A 21,615-nucleotide genomic window follows, 5' to 3' on the forward strand; every position below is an offset into this window, starting at 1 on the left:
CATGACAACACTTTCAGGGAAACAAGGTATCGGCTTTCTTTGAGTTTGTCTGCTTGTAGCTGAAGCACTCACAGCTAAGTAAGAACCTATTATCAGGCATGTGAATGAGAACATCCCGCTCACCTAGGGCAGTTTGAGCCATTAATGTTGAACATAAACAAGCAAAACAAAAAGCTGCTGGCAAATCAACTCTACAGAGAGGACAAAGTTGTGTGCAGAGATTAGCTAGGGAGACTTGAAACTGGGATATGAGGAAAGGACATAGATTCTTACTGTTTAAGTGCCATCATGGGAGGCCTCCAAGAGGGTGATTCAGAGGCTGGTGGAGTTACCAGTCACATCAGGCCAACAGCCTGCACTAAATCTTCCCTGAGGACTATGAACTGTAGAAGGAATATGGGCTCTGCTAAGTTGGACCATGTGAATCCCTTCCCAGGTCTCTCACAAACCTAATAGTAGAACCTGGGGTTCCTTCCGAGTTTCTAGAAACAGTTAAGTTTAATTGTTCAAATGAGGCTGCTAGGGAATGCTAATGGATTGTAAAGAAAGCAGGAGGCAGGAAGTGGTGAGATGTGTGGAGCTACAAAAGATATTATAGGTATTCAGGGGCAATTTGTGATAATGAGAGCTCATTAAGAGGTTCATGAGACAAAGGTTCTGTCATAAGGCAGTTGTTGCAGCTGAATTTAGTGGTTTTATGTAGAAGATGGGTTAAAATCCAAAAAGTATATCCTGTGAGGACAAGACTGATAAAATTTTAAATGGCACTGACTTGTAGCCACTTACTGAGGTAAATAAAAAGGAAGCATTCAGCCAATAGTTTGGTTTCACAGACTGCAGTAATGGAGCGTAGTTATATTCCTGAGAACCTGGGAAAGTTTCTTATCTCAGAGGAAAGAACCACCGTGCTGAGACGGCTCAGCAAAAAGCTTTGAAAATTATTTAAGAACGGTAACTGTGAGTTTTAAGATGTAGTTCCATGGAGAAAAATCATAAAAATAATCATCCAAGAGAATAAGTCAGAGTACCCAATATTCTTGCTTACAGCCTTGTACTTCAGGCTGACTCTTGGAAAAGAAACTGATCACTTGGCACAGAGCAGAGATTTTCCCAGTGATATGAGTAAGGCAAGATGCTGGGTAAATTGCTTATGATGACAGGCAAAGCAGATGGGCTAGAGTCATGAGAGTTTGTGATGGTTTAGCCCGAATTACCACACAGTTTCTTGCTCACCCTCCCCAGTGGGATGGGGGAGAGAATGGGGAAGGAAGGAGAACTCGTGGGTTGAGATGAAGACAATTTACTAAAATAACAAGGGAAAACTACAACAACAACAGAATATAAGGATATTAAAATATACAAAGTGGACAATATGTGTTTTCTCACCATCCGATGTCCCAATGATTGACACAGCCCGTCCCGAGCAGCGACCACGGAAACAAAACTGAGCAGCAAGCAAAGGAGCAAAAGGGAGCCAGCAAGGTAGAGGGAACGATGCCAGCATAACGAGGAGCAAAGATGGATGCCAGGAAGGCAGATACTCACCCTGGCCTGCCCCCACTTATATACTGAGCATGACGTTTATGGCATGGAATACTCTCTTTGGCCAGTTTGGATCAATTATTCTATCTGTCTTTCTCCCAGCTTCCTGCATCTGCAAATTAGCAAGACTTGGAAAGCAGGATGGTGTCCTTGGTCTCATTCACAACAACTGGTATCATCAGGGTGTTTATGAACATTCTTCACACACAAAATCCAAAACATACCAGCTACTGAGAGGAAAAATTAACTCCATCCCTGCCAAAACCAGGACACAGTTTCAAGACTTTTTTTTTTTTTAAAAGGTTGTCTTCCCCTGATTTCAGAGGGTACTATGGCTTGACAGCAGGATTTGCTGTAAGGCAGAATATGGTCCCTCCACCACGTGTTGCTTTATTGCTGGCTGGTACGACTCTCCTCAAAGGCACATTCATGATTCGCAGTAGTTCTGGAAAGAAGTTCCAGTGTGCACGCACAAGTCAAAGTCCACATAAAGATAAAAAATGGTAGTTTAATGCTCAGAGGTTGTTTGGGACAAACATGTATGTGCAGACAACATGATACAAGGGTCTTGCTCCTTGGTTCTCCCCAGCACTAAGAGAGCAGAGTCTTTGCAAATCCTGAGCACTATAAACCTGCTCAAGCGTAAAGTCATGCCAGAAGGATCAAGTGGGACCTCGTACTGGCCTGCGAGACTGGTCAGATAGGCAGACTAGGCTTCCCTAGCTTGGCGTGAGGGAGGCATTTCCAGATCACAGTTCTTGCTGGAACAATGTGGCAATGTGTCACCTAAGTGGCCTTACATGGGATTGTGTTTGATGAGCACAATTAATCCCTATACAGCAGAGCTGATGACGTTCAACAAACCTAATTTCAGATCATGCTCTCAGCTCTCCTATGGCAAAAATGAGCATATTGCTCTTTCTCAACTACTCTTAGAAAAAAAGAGAGTAACTGAAAAGTTTTAAGAGAGTGCAGTGTGCCCAATGGAGGAACGTGACAGTAATGCAAACAGTGTCCTTCTAAAACAAGCGGTTATTTCTCAGTATGGTCACACAGCTGTCTATCATTGTCTCTATTTCCAGCCCTTCTAGGTTATTAAGCAGAAAAAAGGACTACAGAAATAATACAGATGACCCGTGAGCAACAGTTTTATACTTTTCTAAAGAACTGTTCTTCTCTGGCTAGATCATGGATTCATGCCTTTCCGAATACTGCAGACAAGATATTCACACGAGCCTTTCTGCACTCAGACTTAAAAAACACTTTCAGGGACGGAGGTCACAGTAACAGTCAATGGCCACATAAGGCTCCAAGCTGAGTTCCAGTTATCTGAAGAAAAAATCCTCCCAAGCATCTTCCAACATTTAACCAGCAACATGATACAGCTGAGAGAACACCTTGTAATACCAAGGGAAGAGAAAACTATAAATTGGAAATCAAGTAATTCAGTATCTAAAATTTTCATACTGTATTTGATTGCCCAGCAATTTAAAATTCTTCATATACTTAATCACAGTATCTTATGTTAGTAAAACCTATCCCTGTTTTACAAATGGAACAAGCAAGCCTGTGGGGATTAAGGCTATGCGTACACAGCAGGGCTGGTACTTCTGTCATGCAGCTCAAGGCTCTGACTCTCCCCCTCCCCTGTGGGGGGAAAATCACCTGGATATAGGACACATGAGATTGGATGGAGACCTCCTACATTCTGAAATGTAATATTTCAGCTTGTTTCAATAACTGCTTGTACAGAAGTATTCTTCTACAGGGTAGCAGGGGAAAAATAATCTACCCTTTTATTTTTAAAGGCTATTCTGTATCTGGTCATCTGGCCTTGACAAACATGCGGGAATATTCCTTCTCTGCTTGCCATTCATTCCCATTATCATCAGGCTGTTTAGCAACAATTCACAAACTCAGAAAGGAGTTTGAAGGATCAAAGACTGCATTACTGGTTCCTGTTGCTAGTAAGTTATAAAGAAATCTGCGTCACCCAAGAAGCTATTGGAGGGAAACGATTCCCTGCTTGTTCCCAGTCGGCAACGCCAAACAAACCAGGATCCTTCTTGCAGGCTTACTGCTAAATCAGTCCTTTCTTCTGTACACTTTGTACATTTCAGTGTCCAAATTTGCTTTGCACTGATAGGTCTTTGCTTAGAAACCTTTATTTATAGAGAATGCAGGTGAACTGTCTTTTTTACTTCTGCTTGAACTTCAGCTGCAGAAAACACTCTTTTTTTTTTTTTTTTTTTTTTAATATATTTTTTTGAGTCCTTAAACCCAAATACCTCCACAGATTAGGGTTTTGAAGTTTTGGACCAGAACTCTGTGTATGGTGCTTATCCCTAAGAGGGAAGTAATATTTTTGATCCTATATTGCAGTTAGAGTTGAACAGAGGTTACAGAAAATCCTCAATGGGGTGAGATATAAAAGAAGAGCTGCCCTGGTTGTCATTGATCTTCAGTTAATCCTTTCTAATTGCATTTGGTTGGCTCCTAGGAAACTTCTTATTACATATAGAGAATGTTTATGGGAGTGTGCCATTTTGTCCTGGACTCAGAACAAGGAATAAAGTAACTCAGAATAAGGAATAAAGAAGTAGCCTTAGTATGAAGGTAGCAAATATATTACTATTAACCAACAGAAAATTTGGATAAAAATGGAAACTATATTAATGAGTAAAACAAGTACAGAGGATGACTAAGTAGTAGTCATGAGTGCAGGACTATTACAGTTTCAAGAAGTGAAAAAAAAAAAAACCAAACCATCTTTTGTAACGCATTGTGTTGACCCCAACACAGCTGTACGGTGAAGGTTCAACAGCAGGCTTTGGGAAGCAGCCATTATGCTTTTGGTTTTAGGTGTTTTATCTCCTAGCTGCTGTTTGGGTGATTATATTGTTTGTACAGTGGAGCTTATAGATAGAAGCAATTTGTACAGGCACAGTAGAGGGTGGGCTTATAAAGAAGAGAGATAACTTGTCTGAAAATTATTTCTCTTCCATGAGAAACAGATAAGAGTCAGCATCTGTACATGGCACAAATGTTGACTCAGGAGATCTATCTGCCCTTTAACTTTCTGCCATAAATAAATGAGAACATTCAGGAATCAAAGGCTAAATTCCTGCTGGCTTTTTTTTTTTGGCCAACTTGCATATATTTGCATTGCATCGCACTTCAAGAACTAATTTAGACCTCTCCCTAAGTCTGTTCATATCACTGTCATTATTTCTTCTAGTATATAACCAGTTAGAGCACAACAGGGGCATGTCTCATTTTTCCTGCTTTTGAAGTGGACAGGGTTTAATATGCGGCATACTAAATAGCAGAAAGTGTATGGCTGGAAGGATGCATATTCCCTTCCTTAAAAATGGTGGATCAGGACCCTTTTGCTTTTGTATTTCTGTGGGTATTACTGAGTCAGCGGTGTCTCTGGGGCTGAGGCATTGTTCTGCCACTGGGATCAGCGTACACTAATGCTGTAATGTGTATTGTGAGAAAATCGCCTTTCTTAGTTTAAACATAGCTTTGCAATTCTACCCTTGCAGCTGTATACTCTTATTGTGGGCTCTGTGGGCTGTGGCTTTGCAAACAAAGGTCCATGATGAGCTGTTACTTTGGTAAATTATTCATGGTAAATAAATGTGAACAGGGAAATGTCCAGGTAAAAATGAAAGTCTCCTTCACAATCTGAGACGGTGTTTTCATTCGCTGAAACTTCTGAAGTACTATCATAATTTGAAGCCAATAAATAAGTTGACTGTGCAAACCTGCTAACACTTAAACACATCTGAAGATGTCTTTATAAGTTTTTCATAATCAATCCTTTTCCATTCTATTCCCTGGCTTCTGACCTGATTTAGTCACATATCAGCATTAAGGATCTGTTAAGCCAGCTCAGACAGCAATGGGCATCTGCTCAGTGCTGTGGGTGACCTGTGTTGTGCTGTGAGGAGCCCTGGTTTTATCTCACTGTTCCATTTCCCTGCAAATGAGTTCATGCTCTTGGAAGTTTTTCTCCTTGTGACTGACAAGGCAGTCTGTTGTAGCAGTCCCTTTGTAGCACTGACATGGCAATATTTATCTTACCTCACTTTAACCATCTGAAAACAGAGCATCAAAGCTCAGCTAAGTCAGATTTCCTTTAGAATCCATATGGAGACAAACGCACCTGCAATGAGTTTGCATGCCTTAGGATTAAAAATTAGGGGACATGAATCTGAGGCAGAAATTTGGCTTATAAGTCACTTCTAAAGCACATTTTAAGTCCCTTACTTTGCTAAGAAGTGTTCTCAGCAGCTGCCTTCTGTAGCATGTCTGAAAAGCTATAAAATTGTTCTGTGGCTGGACCAGGTCAGTTATGTTACTTACAAGTAGGGTAGGGCTTGAACCAAAAGGATAATGCACCCATTAGGGAAAGTTTGGCTCTGGACTCAGATCTGAACTTGTGGGATAAGCTAAATACTAATTGTTCTATAAATAATTAATATACTTAGCACTTTTTCATTGTAGCATCCCATAGGAACCATCTCTCCTCTCACACATATACACATGTACTCTTCTTTCATTAAGGGTTCCAAGATACAGTAATGAGAACAGTCATCAAATTTGGATCTGACTGATCAATGCCACTCCAGCTTTATTTCAATGTAACTGAAGTGGCCTAGATTGCCCTGGTGAACATGGCCCAGAACTCATTTAACTGTTACATCAGGACATTATTTAATGGGAAAAAAAAAAGCAACTGAGACACTATTTCTGGGATATGCCCAGAAACAGCCCCCCTTTGGCTACAGAGAGGGCTATAACTGAAGAGAAAGACCAGCTAGCTAATGTTCCTTGCCTATGACTGAGAGCCTGATTGCCCATTGCTTATCCCTACACAGTTTCCATACTAAATGATTGTTTTGTTTAATAATCACAGTATTTTTTTTCTACACTTCATGCATGACAAAATCTGGTAATTCTCTTTTTAAAAAGTTGAACAATATTCAGTCCTGGCTCATATCCTGGATTCTTTTTACAAGCCTGCAGGTTTTTTTTTTCAGAGCAAAAGCTTGCTTTTTTGTCATATTTATCTCAGCCACTTACATTATATAGGTCACAGTTCTTTTCTGACAACAAATGGGAACAGTTGGACATAGTAATCTCCTTCCACACTTTTTCTGCAAAGTTTTCATTATAGACCACACGTATTTCCCTTAGCTGCAATCTGCCCTACTTTGTAAACATAGTTTGAAAAACCATAGGTAGGGAACAGCCTCTTAAAGGCAAGTATTTGTTAGAATATTCTGAGAAGTGTTCTAATAAACTGTGTGTGCAACACAATGTTTTGATGACTGTTATAGTAATCTGGCATTAGAAATAAATTAGATGTCCCAGTTGTCAACCATGATGTGTTCTTTTAGAAGTCCTCTACAATTTATGGCACAGTGACTAAATCCATCATATACAATTGAGTGTAATTTACAGCGTGATGTACTAAAATATAACTACCCTAATAAAAAGCCATAAAAAAAATAGAAAAGAAACAACCATTTGCTAAGAAAAAAAAAAAAAAAAAAAAAAAAAGGATGAAAGATGTCAACAAAGAGAAAAGGCTTACTTTTTCAGCCTTTCCCTACTTTAGGGTTTAATCCTGCCCCTGTAAAGTGCATTGCAAAAGTCTAGTTCAACAATGTAAAATCAGAACCGTGAGAAGTGACATTGTTCATCAGGACTGATACCATTGAAAATAATGTAGTTGTGTGGAACTGATGCAGTTATCAGTGTAAAACCTACAGAAGATTTGTGTAGCTACAGCATGCCAGCTCCTTTGGAAGGCATATTCTGAAGGAAAAAGAGTTAGCTTTTGTGCAAGAACAAATTCTCTGCTTTGTGCAAGAGCAAATTCATTCCTTTCCAGGGGAATACACCCTCTATTTCCCTTTTTGATTGCAGAATAATTTAAGATTGCCTTTTATTCCTTAAGACTGCATGGAAATGGCCACTTACAGAAGAGAGTCACAGTCAGCAGTGGTGGCACGCTCAACACATGGAATTCCATGGCTGATTCAATTAGAGGGATGCTGTTGTTTCCTTGCCCTTCTAGCACAGCAGCAAAAGAGCATTCCTCGCTTCTTGCTGCTGAAAGGGCTCCCGAATGAATATCCTTTCGGCTTCCTGTTACCCTGATGAATAGAAAAATACAACTTCAGAAATGCTGCAATGACACTGGTCACACTTTTCCCTCCCTCTCCAATTTTGTCATAAAACATAGGGATCAGGTAGACCAAAATGCATCTACATCCCATCTTTGACATTAACCAATAATGGATTATTAAGAAGAGTACAAGAAACAGGGCAGTTTCAGGCCCCAGTATGTCCTCCCAGCTTCTTATGATCAGCTGTTTATGATGTTTTTGGGAGGAAGTTAGACATTGGTTTCTTTCAGCCAGTAGTCAGTTAAATCAGGGAAGCCAAGGTTTTGCTAAAGAAAAACAAATGCCCAAATACAGGACTGCAAATTTTAAAATAGGAGGAAATTACATTTCCTACCCAGAACTACTGAGGGGTGGGATGCAACAAACCATGCCAACCCTTTTGTGGGCTACAACAGAAATGGAGAGGGGAAGACGTCTCCTTCCAAAAACTGTTCTTCCAGCTTCTCTAGATGATGAGCCTGGTGGGCTGGCTAAGGTAATCTTCCCTGATACAGAGTCGGCTATTGCTTTTAAAGGTGTAATTCAGTTCCAGCCAATGTGGGAAAGATTAAGCTTTACTTCTGCTCATTGCACTCCAGGCAGTGGATGAAGAACAGTCCTATCTATATATATATTTAGTGTCATTATTTCTACTCTGATTATTCAAAACAGCTCTAATATTATTTTCCATAAACCAGGCCTTAATAATACTAAATCATTAAATCATTACTCAGACATGCTCCCCAGTAAAATGCCTCTTGAAGGGGCCTCTGAATCTTTTAGAATACAGAAAGAGGAAATAAAGTCTTTGCAAGTCTGTAGAGAAGTAGGATGGGGACTTCAGCAAGAAGAATAAGTCTGTACAGAAACCTCTCTGCTACTGAACAACTAAAGGATTTGTCCAGATCAACCACCTCATGCCCTTGGTACAAGTCCAACACTCAGGCTTCTTTGGCAGCTTTTAGGCATACATGAAGAAATCTAACCAGAGGCAGAAAATTAAAGTTGGGGTATCTGAGATTTCTTCCCAGCTGCATTCCTTAGGTCACATCTTTTTTCCTCTTTAATAACTTTCTTTTGGTGGTTTGTGTGCTTTCCTACTGGAAAGTGTATTTTTATTTTGGTTTCCGTAGGCTTGCTGTGTAGCAGAAAGCATGGCTACAAACACTCAGTTAGTTCCTTGAATAAAAGATCAACCTGCTGGTTACAAGATCAGCCTTTGCACTTGTCATAACAACCTATTCTGATTTTACATTAATCAATACTCAACTAGGTCAGTAAGAACCTTTCCATTGACCTTAACAGGAGCTGGAGCTGGTCCCAGATATCCTGGAGTTTGTTAGCCTGAGCTTTTATCTTCTGCAATGCTACAGCAGTGATATTTATTAAAATTTAGCAAAAATAATTGCTGTTATTAATGTGTGAGGCCAAATATAGTTGCATCTCTTTAACATGCTGGCATGATGCCATTAATTTACAAGACAGCAGAACAGAGTGGTGATACATAAAGCTGAAATTCCAATTAGAAAGACGTACCCTGATTTTTGAATACCCCTACAATGATTGTGACATTTATTTACAATAAAAAGCCCATCTCCAAGAAAGACAGATATGCTTAATTTATAATCCTTACTTATAAAGATGCTGCTTTTTATGACCAATATAAAACACAACAGGAGTATTACTGTTGATGTAATAGGATGGTTGGCTTTTTTTTCTACCATGGTGAAATCTTTCCTATGAAAAGAGAGTAGAGATGACAATTTCACTGTAAAAAAAAAAAGAAAAAAGCATTCGGAAGTGGAAGGGAAGAGTGAATGGTGGAAGAGGCGTTACTTACTATTTTAATTGATGAGTTTTCCTGTAACACTCATCAGCCTAACATGCAAGCAATTCTCAAGCCACAATAACTTTCCACCCTGCTTCTAGAGAGACCTAGGAAAAATTTATTTCAGCTTCACAGAGGTGTAATCTGTGGATTACACAGATGAGGGTGGGGTTTTGATAACACTGGAAACACATCAGGCAGCAGGAAACAGGCTCAAGATTCTCTGTGAGTTCAGTGTTTGAATCCCCCAAGTACCCCTCCAGTGCATAAAGCAAGTGAACAACCCAAGCTTGCACAGTTTGTTTTGGCTAATAGAATTTGTGAATGACTAGCCCATTAGCTGAAATAGTAAAGGATCAGAAGAGAATGGGAGAAAGGATGAGTGGACAGAACACTAATCCAAGCAGCTCTACCACACAGTCGGTTGACCTTTAGCAAATGGCTTGGACTCTTGGTGCATCCCTCTCGAATGTGTTAAACGGGTTACTTTGAACCTGCCTTGCAAGGGTCTGCTGAAGCAGTAAGTCGAAGATTGTGAGATTGTTCATGGAAGTATTCAGGAGAATCCAAGATATCTGCAGGAAAAAAAACCTCAGAAGTTTACAGAGCCCAAGCTTTCTTTTATCTGGGTATGGATCTCTGAGCTCTTTGTATTGCTTCAGTCCTTTAAATTGGCAAACAAGGACTTGAGTAGGGTTCAGGATCTTGCCTGAGGAAACTGTAAGATTGTCAGGAAGCAGGAAAAGGGAAGCTGCTATTTTGCTCCAGAGGAGCTCCTCTCCACCTCAGAGTAAAAGCAGCAGAAAATTCTCATTAGGCTGGTGCTGGAGGAGGATAAAAGATTATCTCTTTTCTTCTTAGAGGAGGAGACCCTTGTGTTACCTAGTGACAACAGGAGAGAGAACAGTCATTGTCAAATGAAAGCATACATAAGATATTTCATAGTCCCACAAAAATATTAGAGACTCCTAACATTCAGCATTGGCATCCTGCTTTCAGAGCTCAAAGAGCTGCACAGACATCAGCCAATTACATTTGGCACACTCATCTCGCATGCAGGCATATATGTTAGGTCACATGCTCAGCTGGTATAGAGTTTTGATTTTGGCAGCACGGCTCTTGTACTCCAGCTGAGGAAAAGCCCCTTTGTTTCTATTTCTTTTATGTTTAGGAAAACTCACAACCTTGTATCTGCAGTTCCATATAGTGAGGAAGGATCAAGATGAAAGTTTCACCTTGTGTAACCACAATTCAACCAGGAGCTCCCAAGCTGCTAACTTAAGATTTCTTTTTGTTTGCCACAAGGTAACACAACAGCACTGACAATGAAACTTGACTCAGATCATGGTGAAATGATCCCAAAAGAACAGCAGAACTGGGATTTCTCAAAATGCGTGGAGGGCTGCAAGGAAGTTAAAAGAAATGGAAGAACACAGTGAACACTGGAGTTGGGGTCTCACAGGTCAGAATGACACTTCATCCTGCTCATCTGGCAGAAGCACTGCCAGCGATTTCACTGCACACTAGATCAGTTCTAGAGTTTTGGAGAGAAGTTTGCCACCGGACTTTGAGATGGAGAGAAGGAAAAACATGAACAGGGGAAAAGATGGCTCCACTACCTGTACAAATGCTAGCTCATCACTGCCACATATAGAATGAGAAAAGCAGGAGCACAACAGAACTTTAATAGCTTACCTTTCTCTGATGGCTATTCTTGGCTCTTTTCCTTGAAATTCCTCTCTTGATGATGAGTAGGGGACAAAATAAGGCCATTAATAACATATTACCACGCACATCAGTGGTTACTGTACTTACCCAGACCCTAAGCAGGCGTTGTTTCCCCTTACTGAGGCTGAAGGATCAACAGCATTTCTCCCCAGTGGGTCCTCTGGAAGCTTTGATATAGGCAGGTAAGCAGCTCACCAAGATCATCAGCTTCAAAGGTCACTGATTCCGTCACCCAACAATTGTGACCCACCATGAAACATGCAATTAAGCCCAGACAAGTTCACAAAGGTCATGTATTTATCACTGTCTGAGTTCAGAGGTGTCATTCTGCCGCCTTACCCAGCAGAGTAATGGCAAACATACGCTAAGGCAATCAGAATAAAACATATCTTCATGTGCAAACCTGGGAAATGCACCTAAGAATGCTTGGCTTTTCAATACTGATTTTAATAAGGCAAGAATTAATCCATAATCACAGAATAACTACAGAATAAAGTCAATGCAAAAATAAAACATCTGAACTAAAAAAATAATTAATGCAAAAAAAATTGTCTTAAAGATTACAACTACCCTGTGCTTGAGATTTTTTATAACAGAGAGCTAAAATGAAGAGCAGAGACAATGCTATTTGGATGCGGAAATCACGATATCTGAACTGAGTAGATGCTTGTTTTACTGTAGGTGTTGTGAGAGGCATGTCTAAAGAAATGACCTGACCTGTGATTCAGTATTCATCCTACATGGTTAGATGAGATTGAAATTCGACAGGGTGTCCAAGAGATCATACAGGGAGCAATGGTATTTAGCTTTTATTTTCTATGGCTGATAACAGCCAGCGGAGCACCGTAGAGACAAATTTCAGTTGTGCAAGAGTGGTCAGTGGTACCTCCTGAAGTTAACTCCCTTTCTCTAGTCTTCCTTGAGGCGGATCTCAACAGGCAGTAGTTTTCTGCTTGAAGACAGTTGTAGCTGGAAAATCATCTCATCTGGCCATTGGATTAAAAGGTGGAGCACTGTGCACTGAGAGGGGCTAGTCTTGTCTGAAACCACTTGCTGAAATCCTTTTCTGGCATCTGCACAATACTTTCACGTACAAACTGAAACAGAAAAAGGTTCTTTCCTGAGCTTTTAATTCACATGTAAGAGAGAGAATGTGGGAAAATTTGACCATTGTGACAACAGAACAAACATAATGGCTTCTGCAAACAGTTAGTATAGTGCTTTATATCACCAAAACATTTTAAATGCAACTTTCAGAACAACTGGATATGCTTTAAAAGAAATTAAAAGGAAAACTCTACAATCTTCATTGCAATTTATACCCTGAATCCTTACAAATCAAGTCTTTGTGTTTTAAACTTGTTTTAAACAGCTGTCTTCTACCTACTCTCGCAGTACATATATTAAAGCAACTGGAGTTAAATAAGAACTTCATCTGGAATCTCTATCAGTATAAGCCAGGTCATATTCAGCGATGCTCTCTCTCCTAACACACAACAGTTTTCTATATCTATTCCAGTCAGAAGGAGCACCAAGGTCCTCCTCCCCTGTGGCTATTTTTGAAAGATGTATAAATAAATAGATAGGAGATTCAGCTATGCTTTTCTCTATTGCTACTGCATTAATATGAGGGATCAAAACACAAAGGGAACAGAATGGAAACAGCAAAGAAAGATCTAAAACCAGCAAGCAACAGTCTTACGTACTGAACATTAAGGCAAGGTGGTCTCTCTGGTTAGTGACTATGCAAATTAGGGCATAAGCCAAAATGGCTATTTTTGTAAGACACCATGAAAATACAGGCAGTCTTATCTCAAAATATTGGGTGCTATATCTTTGCCTTTGTAAGGCGTGGTAACACTCCATATATCTAAGATACACAGTAACCCGCTGCCTCTCAGAGATTTCTGTTGGTCTTATAGATCAGGGGAAACAACTGTGATAAGAACAAAAAACACAAGGTGGCATCATTGCCATTTTTTTGTCAGTCAGTTACCTGGTTAGGCTACATAGCAGTATACATTCTAAACGTATTCTTTTCCCTTTGTGTCCTCCCTCTTCTGCCAATTGCTTCTAGAACTACAAGAGCTGAGCCCAACTTATGATCTTGTGAAGTAGATTTTTTTTTTTTTAAATGGTGCTGAAGCAAAACAAAGATATCTGCAGAGCTCCTGGATCAGTGATGTAATACATTACTTGAATAGCTCACGGATGTAAATACTGGGAATGACAGGCCTTTTCAGGGCACAAGAAGTTAACATTTCTCTTCAAGTATCCTAACAATTTATGACAGATGCCACTTTCACTGTGGTGGTAAATAAATCAAGAATGACACACTAAGAAGATGATACTGATAAATAATCCAATGCTTGTCATAACGTCTTTCTTCTGAAGAGTTCAAAGTGCCTTGTAAAAGGTGAATAGTAGCATTTTCATTTAGTGAGATACTGAATGATTTCATCCGGTAACTTTCCACTGCATGAATTTCACCCACAGGCGTCTCTTCTCCCCACCCTCATTACATAGAGGATCAAGAACTGGACTCATCTCACCTCCACAGCTGCAGCAATTTCTGGAGAACACAGCTCCCACACCTGCAGATCAGCCAGAACCTTAAGAAAGGTGTCTGGATGAATTTTCAAGTCAGGACTCTTGCCATATTTTTCCAGTTTCTTTAATATTTTCTGTACATAACGATCATTCTTCACAGACTCTGGGAGTCTGGCAAGCAATACAGGAAACCTTTAGCAGAAAGAAGAACAGTAATAAAACAGAAGCCATGGGAACAAGTGTGTATCTGATTAATAACTCTGGGTTTGCCTGGCATTTCTGCCACTTCACCACCTCCATGGCTTCCACAGAAAAAAAAAAAAAAAAAAAAAATTCTTTGGGGAATGCAACACTAATTCCAAGTGAATAATGTGAAAGAGCTTTACTTTATTGGACTTATGCACTAATTCCCTTTGCAGGGCATTGAAATAGATGCTTCTTTGTCGTTCATTTAAATTTTGGATGGCACTATTGGCTATGAAAGCAAATAATAAAATCCTAGTAAATGTTTCCATTTTACTACAGATTCGTCCTCTTCATTTTTTCTATTTTATTTAGCCTCTACAGATTTTCCAGTACAATCAGTGCCTGATCTGACACACTTTCCGATTCTCTTTACTATTTCTTTTCCCTGTGCTGCCATCATTCTCCTCTCTATGTGCTATCATATATCTCACTAATATAAGTCCACTATAACACAGTCTTTACCATTTCACTCTGAATATAGACATTCAGAAGGAGAATTACACATTACAATAAAAATAAAATTCTTGTGAAAAGATTGCCTTTTTAAAAAATGTTCTGTGTAAATTCTGCAGTGCTGCTGTGACAGTCCTGGAGACTGACATTCCAAACCTTTCTGGAGTGCGCCTCACTGTGGTGTGCTGTGGCTTTCATTGCAAAAGGCTAAGGATTTGGCAACACACCCGCAGGAAGTGCTGCCTCTCTCCAGTTTAGGATACGTGTTACTGGGATAGTAGGATAGGGGTGAGGAATTTCCTCCTTAAACCAGTAAAAAAGGAAACACATAGGTGCTCATCTTCACTAGGGCCAGTTCTACACTCAGTAGTACGCTACTGGTACAGGTATGGCTGTGTAGCCAACTCCTTATCGCTGGCTAGATTGCCCAGGTTACCATAATCCTGTCACACACTGGCCTCTTATAACCCATCCATGCATTAAAATATTTTATTTGAGAAAGGAAGCTATGTTTAGTATACTCTCATATCACACTGTACTTATTTTATATTATTTTTGTTTTTCTCACTTCATGAGAGAGGCAAGACAACTAGACTGACAGCATACACTCGTAAAGTGTTCCTACTGTGATTCAGCTTTCTTGGCAAGGCAATGTTTGCAAGAGGATGGGGAAAAGCAGCCTTATTGTAAATGAAACAAGTGGTATGGTGAAAGCAATTTCTCTGTCCTGACTTTGTGTCTCCACAAGAGGGTTGACCAGCCTTGTCAGAGATTTCACTCTTCATATTCCTCATGGATAGCACTTTGCAGAACAACTCATCTAACTATGCTGGCATAGTCAAAGCAAGACAACCTCTTCCCTATGTTAGCACAATTTTCATGTGATGGAACTGGTAGTACTGATCTTTCTTAGGGGGAAGAGTAAAAAGCCATACTGGGGTATAGTCTCCTTTATACTCATGGAGCTTTGTCCAAATGAAGGCTTCTTCTAGTGGAACTACAAGTATAAAAGCAAAACCACATCCACTCCAGTTTAAGGACTTATTTACATGCCAGATCTTAAATTTAGGGGCAGCGGGAGCATATAGGTTTGACAATTAAAACCAGAGTTCTGCTAGATAGGCCAAGAATAGGTTTATTCAGTAATGCATGACTGATGTGTTCCTAGGCCACCTGCGTTTTAGACCTGAGATTAGAAATGGTCTTTTTGTTACCTCAAATTACAAAGGACTAGGAAGGAGAGCAAAAGAGGACAGGCTGAAAAAAAGCAAACATTCCATGCAGTTTGCATGCTCTTTAATCTCATGTCCAAGGAGTTCTCATGGACAGGGCAGTAGGGATCATGCTGTGAGCATGCTGAGGTATTCTGGTAGACTCTTTCTGGTGTGTATCTGGAAGCTGATCACTGGATACAGCTAATATCCTTTCAAACATAAAACACTAGTAATCTGCAGAATTGCTGTACTAGGAAGCATTTGGGTGATTACTTGCCCCTTTAAGTGTTGCATAATTATCCATCTGCAGTATGTAAACATTGGCTGGGAAATATTTTTCTTTTTAACAGAGATGGACAGCTGCAGTCAAAGTCTCCTTTGCCATCAGTTTTAGTATTGTGAATGCTCAGTTCAGTAGGAAGCTGGGAGTCTAACTCACGTACATTTATACAATCTCTCTCATCCTTGGGGTACAGTGTGTTTTACATACTTCCTGGCAGAAGTCTCCTATAAAGGTGCACATTGGGGAGGGTGGGTGAATGCAAGGACTGATTGCTTTTACCTGATATCACAGGAAAGTAACTCTTCCTTATCCCCTTTCTTACTGTTTCCAATTAACCTATTTGCTGAGCAGGCTGAGATCTGCTTGTAGAAATAATACCTGTATTTTTGTTGCTACCAGTTTGAAGTGCCTACAGTTCCAGCAACTGATTCAATGGTTTCTAGTGATACTTTGCTTTGGGGAGAAAAAAAAAAAAAAAGAAAAGAAAAGAAAAGAAAAGCTTTTTATACTAAAGACAGAACTCTGGGACCCTGACCATCTCATCTGAACTGAGGATTTCTGTGCCTCCTTACCAGTTTAGTCCATCTTCATCATATTCTCTTTCAGCTTTCATGCCTAGCTGTCTTATTTTTTCCATGTCGCTTTCAAAATACTTCAACTGGTTCAAAGCCTGGTATTTTTGACAACATCGCTCTTCCTGCGTCCTGCAAAAAAAAACCTCTTAAAAATTAAAGCTGTGTTTTAAAAACATTATCATACTTCCACATAGTTAACTGGGAAGATACTAAGGAAGGCAGAAAACAATGACTGTGAGAACACATTTTATGTTCAGTCTGCGGATACTAGTAACAATTTCTGCTTTTGCAATGTTCTTTATGCATTCATATTGCTACAAACATATTAAAAAGCATTTAAATTTTATATCAACTCTAACCCGTAGGTAATAAATTAACTTCAGAATCAAAGTATTTAAACTGAAATTCAACCTCCACTTTCTATTGGGAATCCGCCGCTGCTTAAAACCAAACAGAATACTGCACAGTGATTTAGGGTGAAATATTATTTAAAATACAATGGAAGAGAGCCCAGAGATTGGGCTTGTGCATGCATTCCTACAAAAAACGCTACTGTGTTATAACAAAAATAAACATCTGCTCTTCTTTTCAACCAAACTGAGGTTTTATCTCGGAGTGCTGATCAAACAGAATACACTTGTGTAGCTGTATGGAGAACGGTAAAATAGCAAGTAGTAAGTTCCCATCTGACTTGTCCTCCCATATTGCAGGATGCTGACATGACTAGTTATGGGATACTGGAATTATTATTAGTTGCTGTTATTGTTATTATTATACAGCAGCTGCTCAGGGCAGAAAACAAGGACCCAGCTTCAGATAAAGAAAGCTCCAGGGACCAAAAAAAAAGAAAAAAAAATATCTAAGTACAAAATGGAACAGGAGAATGGAAAGAAGGAAGTAAGATGGGGAAAGAAAACTGCCTTTAACACCCTTCAGAACAGCAATGTAGAGCAGGATCTCAAGTCTGATGCTTACTGAGACAAAAGAATTTGCACAAACATCATAGATAAATGTTTCTGAGTGACAGAAAGGATGATGGGCTTTGGCTGGTCAACAAGGTAGAAATGTCACTGATCTGGGAAAAGAGAGGACATTGCAACTGTTATTATGGGAAGAGTAAAAGTAATATTGAAGAACAATACAGTGATCTCTGGACTGAAAACATAAGACAGCCATATAGATTGTATGTGGGCTGAATTTCTTATTCTGTATTTGGGTGAAAAGGACTATGATGTCCAAAGTAAATAAAACCAATGTTTTTAGCAAAACTGTTTCCAGAAAAGTGGAAACAAAACACTGCTGTAAATATTTAACCTGTAATATATTTTTTGTACACAGTCATAAAACTTTATCATCCCTATACTCTTATTTTAATGTCAATCCATATAAATGTATCTTTAAAAGGCCTGAAAACAAGTCCTAAATTTGGTCTTGTAGTGTTTTAAGAGTGTACAGAAAACCATCTCTTCCTACCTCTCAAGGGTCTCTAGGGTATCATGTAAAGTACAAGCTGCTTCTTCACATACTGCTGTGAACTTTTGCCTCATATCGGCACACAAGTTAGATTTGCTTTTAATGAAAGAACCAATATGACAGCTGCAATGAAAACAACACAGAAAATGAATTAACATCTTGTGGTAACCATTTTGTGGTAAGCACCTGTGTCACTCAGAACATATAGTGATGTGAGCCTGCATAAATTTTGAGATCTCCTTATTCTCATTAAAAATTGAAATTTAAAATAATTTAGAGAGTATTTTTTAATTCATCAAATTTATGAAAGAATTTTATGAGTTAAAAAAATTAAATTATATTAAATTTGTATTCTTACTATCTTTCATTTCAGTCACATCCTTCCAGGAAAGTGCCTTCGCATTGCACTGAAATGTATTAAATGTGCTGTAAGGTTTCACTGGCCTGCTCTGGTCTCATGTAATAAAATGCTCTCTGACGCTTGCATACCAAATGCTTTCTAAACATGGCACTGAGTTTAATACCGCATATAATGTGCTTCAAAACCAGATCTGTACCCCTAACCCCTGCCTTCTGGGCCTCTGCTTCCTTGATATTATATTCTCTTGATCCTTAATGAATGGTATGTTAACTCTGTAAATTCTTCTGAGCCACTGGCAACAAACTGTAAGACACAACAGGGTTTAAAATAGTGTACAGTATGCCTTTTCTAGAATGTGAAAAATTCTACAGGTGCTGATAAAACATTCCTAATATTACAGACTTGTTGGAGCTATCCAGGTACAAAATTTATTTCTCTTGACTTCAACTCAACGGAAAAAATGCTTCAGCAAAGTAATTGTAAGAATGGTTTGTCATGTTGATCTTATAGCTGTGGAAACTACCACAGAACTGAGTAATGAATGAACGCATCTAATGCAAGCTTCACTGGAAATGTTATATACAGACTACTGAAAAATGCAGTGGTAGAAACAATTCTACAGGAAAAAGAACATTGCTTTTTCTACAAAGCTGCTGGAGGATAAGATCTCTTCTGTTTGCAATGGCAAGATTCATGGGGTATTTTCCAGAAAATATATACTGCTTGCACAGCAGTAAAATGGGCTATTCTGTCACCCATGCCAAAAAATTTAAGTGTCATCTGAATTAACAGAATGTTGAATTCAGCTGTTTAGCGGGGGTAGAGGGTGGGAAGGAAAAAAAAAAAAAAAAGCAGTAATAGCTCTGTCCTGCTTTTCATAATACTTCAGAAATATGTCAGGTAACATACCGCATCCGTCCAGTCTTCTTCACCGTATCTTCTTGTTTATGGACATCTCTTGACACCTCTTCATGTGTTATCTGGATGACTTTCTGTAGGGCTGATTAAAAAAAAAAAAAAAAAAATCTATAAAAACATGCATTCCTCTCTTCCTTGCAGAGAGAATGCCATACATGCTGGCCTGAATGAGATATCCTAAAGAAGCCTGCTATCCAGTATTTCTGAAAATTAAAGTATCTTCAAAAAAAGCAGCTTTTAAAAGAGGTTTCAAGATAGGTACCCAAATACAAATGTGCCAAATTCTTTAATTACTTTAGAAAGCATAAGCTTTATTCTTTCAGCTGTGAAAAAAAAATCCCCCAAAAAATCAAGTAGAGGATACGAAATATTTTTTACATTAGATGTTTATAAAAATAGTGTATTAGAAAAAGGGGTAGATTTGAACAAGCTGTGCAGAAAGTCTTCAGTTCCTGTACCGTGCTGTATAGCATTATATTGGCATAAACTGTCAAGTCTTGTGAATTTCTAAGTCTACTGTATCATTTTGCGATTCTTCTTTCAAATGTCATATGGAATTTAATATGCTTAACATCAACAAGTATCAAATTACCTCACTGTGTCTCTTTATGAGTATCTCCACTAAAACTTAAAACATGCCCTCAAGTAGCCCTTCATTGCCTATAGTTTCCAGATTATCCACCTTTGAGAAGATCTCACTAATAACACTCTTTACTTTCTTTTTGACTTACACGGTAATGTGAACACTTACATTCTCTTCTCCCTTGAATACCTTGAAAGCCAATTTAACTCACTGTTTTCCTTGAAATTGACATCTTTGTTTTCCTTCCCACTGTTTCATTCCTGCTTTGATGCCAAACCCCTGGAGAGACACTGAGACGGCCATCATCTCTGTGTAATTCCCTCCAATCACTCATGCAGTAGAACAACAGCCACACTCATTAAAAAATCCCAGTGTTAGCTGTCAAGTTCTAGGTCATCCTCTGAGGTGCTCACTATATCCTACATGGTAATAAGTGGCATTTTGCTGAGCACTCAACACCTTCAAGTTGTAACCCCAAATCCAAAAGGCCCTTTTCCTACATTTTTGTGAAGCACCATATATAGTGTAATAGAAAATGACTGTTGAATGTTAACTACGTTAAATAGCAGCACAAACTATCTCTACTTGTTAGAAGTGAAGACTTTTATACTGTGAATTATAAATGCAAGACACAGATGGAACAAGTTGCTAGGCACCAGCTAACGGGCTAAAATTTTAAGAACCATGCTTATAATGAAGATCCTCTAGTAGCTCTGGCCAGGTGGATTTCAAGAGTGCCAAGGTCTCAGTCAGAAACTCCTAAGTTCTAGCACTGACTGGTTCTAATAATGGCTGCACTGTGACCCTTGGTAGTCTCAAAGTGTAAGCCTGTAAGGTTTCGGCTATGCTACTGAACCTTCTATAGCTCTAGAGCTGAGGAGCAGTTTGAATACAATGTCAGACCCCCACAGGGTCTGGAACCTGACATTGATATGAGTAGGGAGCCTCTGCTCTAACAGAGCTAAAGCTGCATACAAATCTCATCTGTTCTTGGCATGCACTGTCAGAACTCTTCTTAGAAGAGCCCTGTCCTTTCTATTTATTGTTACCATTTGGCCAGATTGAATAGCTGGATATCTGAAACCCATCTACTCTCCAGATAACGGTGTTTTGCGGGAAGAGGGCTATACTAAGCAGTGGCTGCATTTGAGGTTTTCTCCAAGATGAGTTGAGTTGTCTAAAGCCACTCCTGAAAGCAGTTCTGTTGGCAGACTTTGGAGAGAGATGACAGAAAGCAAAGCAGGGCTAATACCACAAAGATATAGTTCCTCTTTTTGGCTATTCAACAGAAACAGAGGGGTTTTCTGGTCCAGCTTTACTTAGAAGGGAGGGAAAAGGCTCAGGATTACCTAGCTTTGCACTGAGATGCATTGCAGTACTAGCAGATAAACTATTCTGCCAGGCTTATCAAGTGCAGGTAATCACTGATGGATGAGTAGGAGGAGTACAGACTAAAAAACCCTTAAGTTAAACAGAACCCTTTAAGTTAAACAGATACATATTCAGTGGACCAGTTGGTTGTGGCAGAGAATAGTTTCACTGTTTTTCACAAGCCTGTTGGCATTACAGATGTGGATGACAGTCTGATTATACAACTGCTATAACTGAATATTAATTAAAACTCTTACTTAATATCCACATGGGATGTTACTGTCTTTAAACCAGTTTGCTAACGGGGA

General features: G+C 39.2%; 1 protein-coding gene across 1 annotated transcript in view; it reads right to left on the reverse strand.

Annotated features, from left to right (window-relative positions):
* Positions 1-11,706: 11,706 nt before the first annotated feature.
* Positions 11,707-21,615, reverse strand: part of CCDC60 (coiled-coil domain containing 60) — a 59,210-nt gene continuing 49,301 nt past the window's right edge. The window contains exons 9-14 of the mRNA XM_086761851.1: positions 19,341-19,435; positions 18,639-18,727; positions 18,075-18,197; positions 16,599-16,730; positions 13,833-14,022; positions 11,707-12,377 (exon numbers count right to left, since the gene is read on the reverse strand). Of these exons, the coding sequence (XP_086617977.1) occupies positions 12,279-12,377; positions 13,833-14,022; positions 16,599-16,730; positions 18,075-18,197; positions 18,639-18,727; positions 19,341-19,435 (728 nt within the window). The 3' untranslated portion in view covers positions 11,707-12,278. The remainder of the gene's footprint in view (positions 12,378-13,832; positions 14,023-16,598; positions 16,731-18,074; positions 18,198-18,638; positions 18,728-19,340; positions 19,436-21,615) is intronic.

The sequence above is a fragment of the Chlamydotis macqueenii genome, chromosome 17, assembly GCF_036417535.1.
Source record: "Chlamydotis macqueenii isolate bChlMac1 chromosome 17, bChlMac1.mat, whole genome shotgun sequence".
NCBI classification, from domain to species: Eukaryota; Metazoa; Chordata; class Aves; order Otidiformes; family Otididae; genus Chlamydotis; species Chlamydotis macqueenii.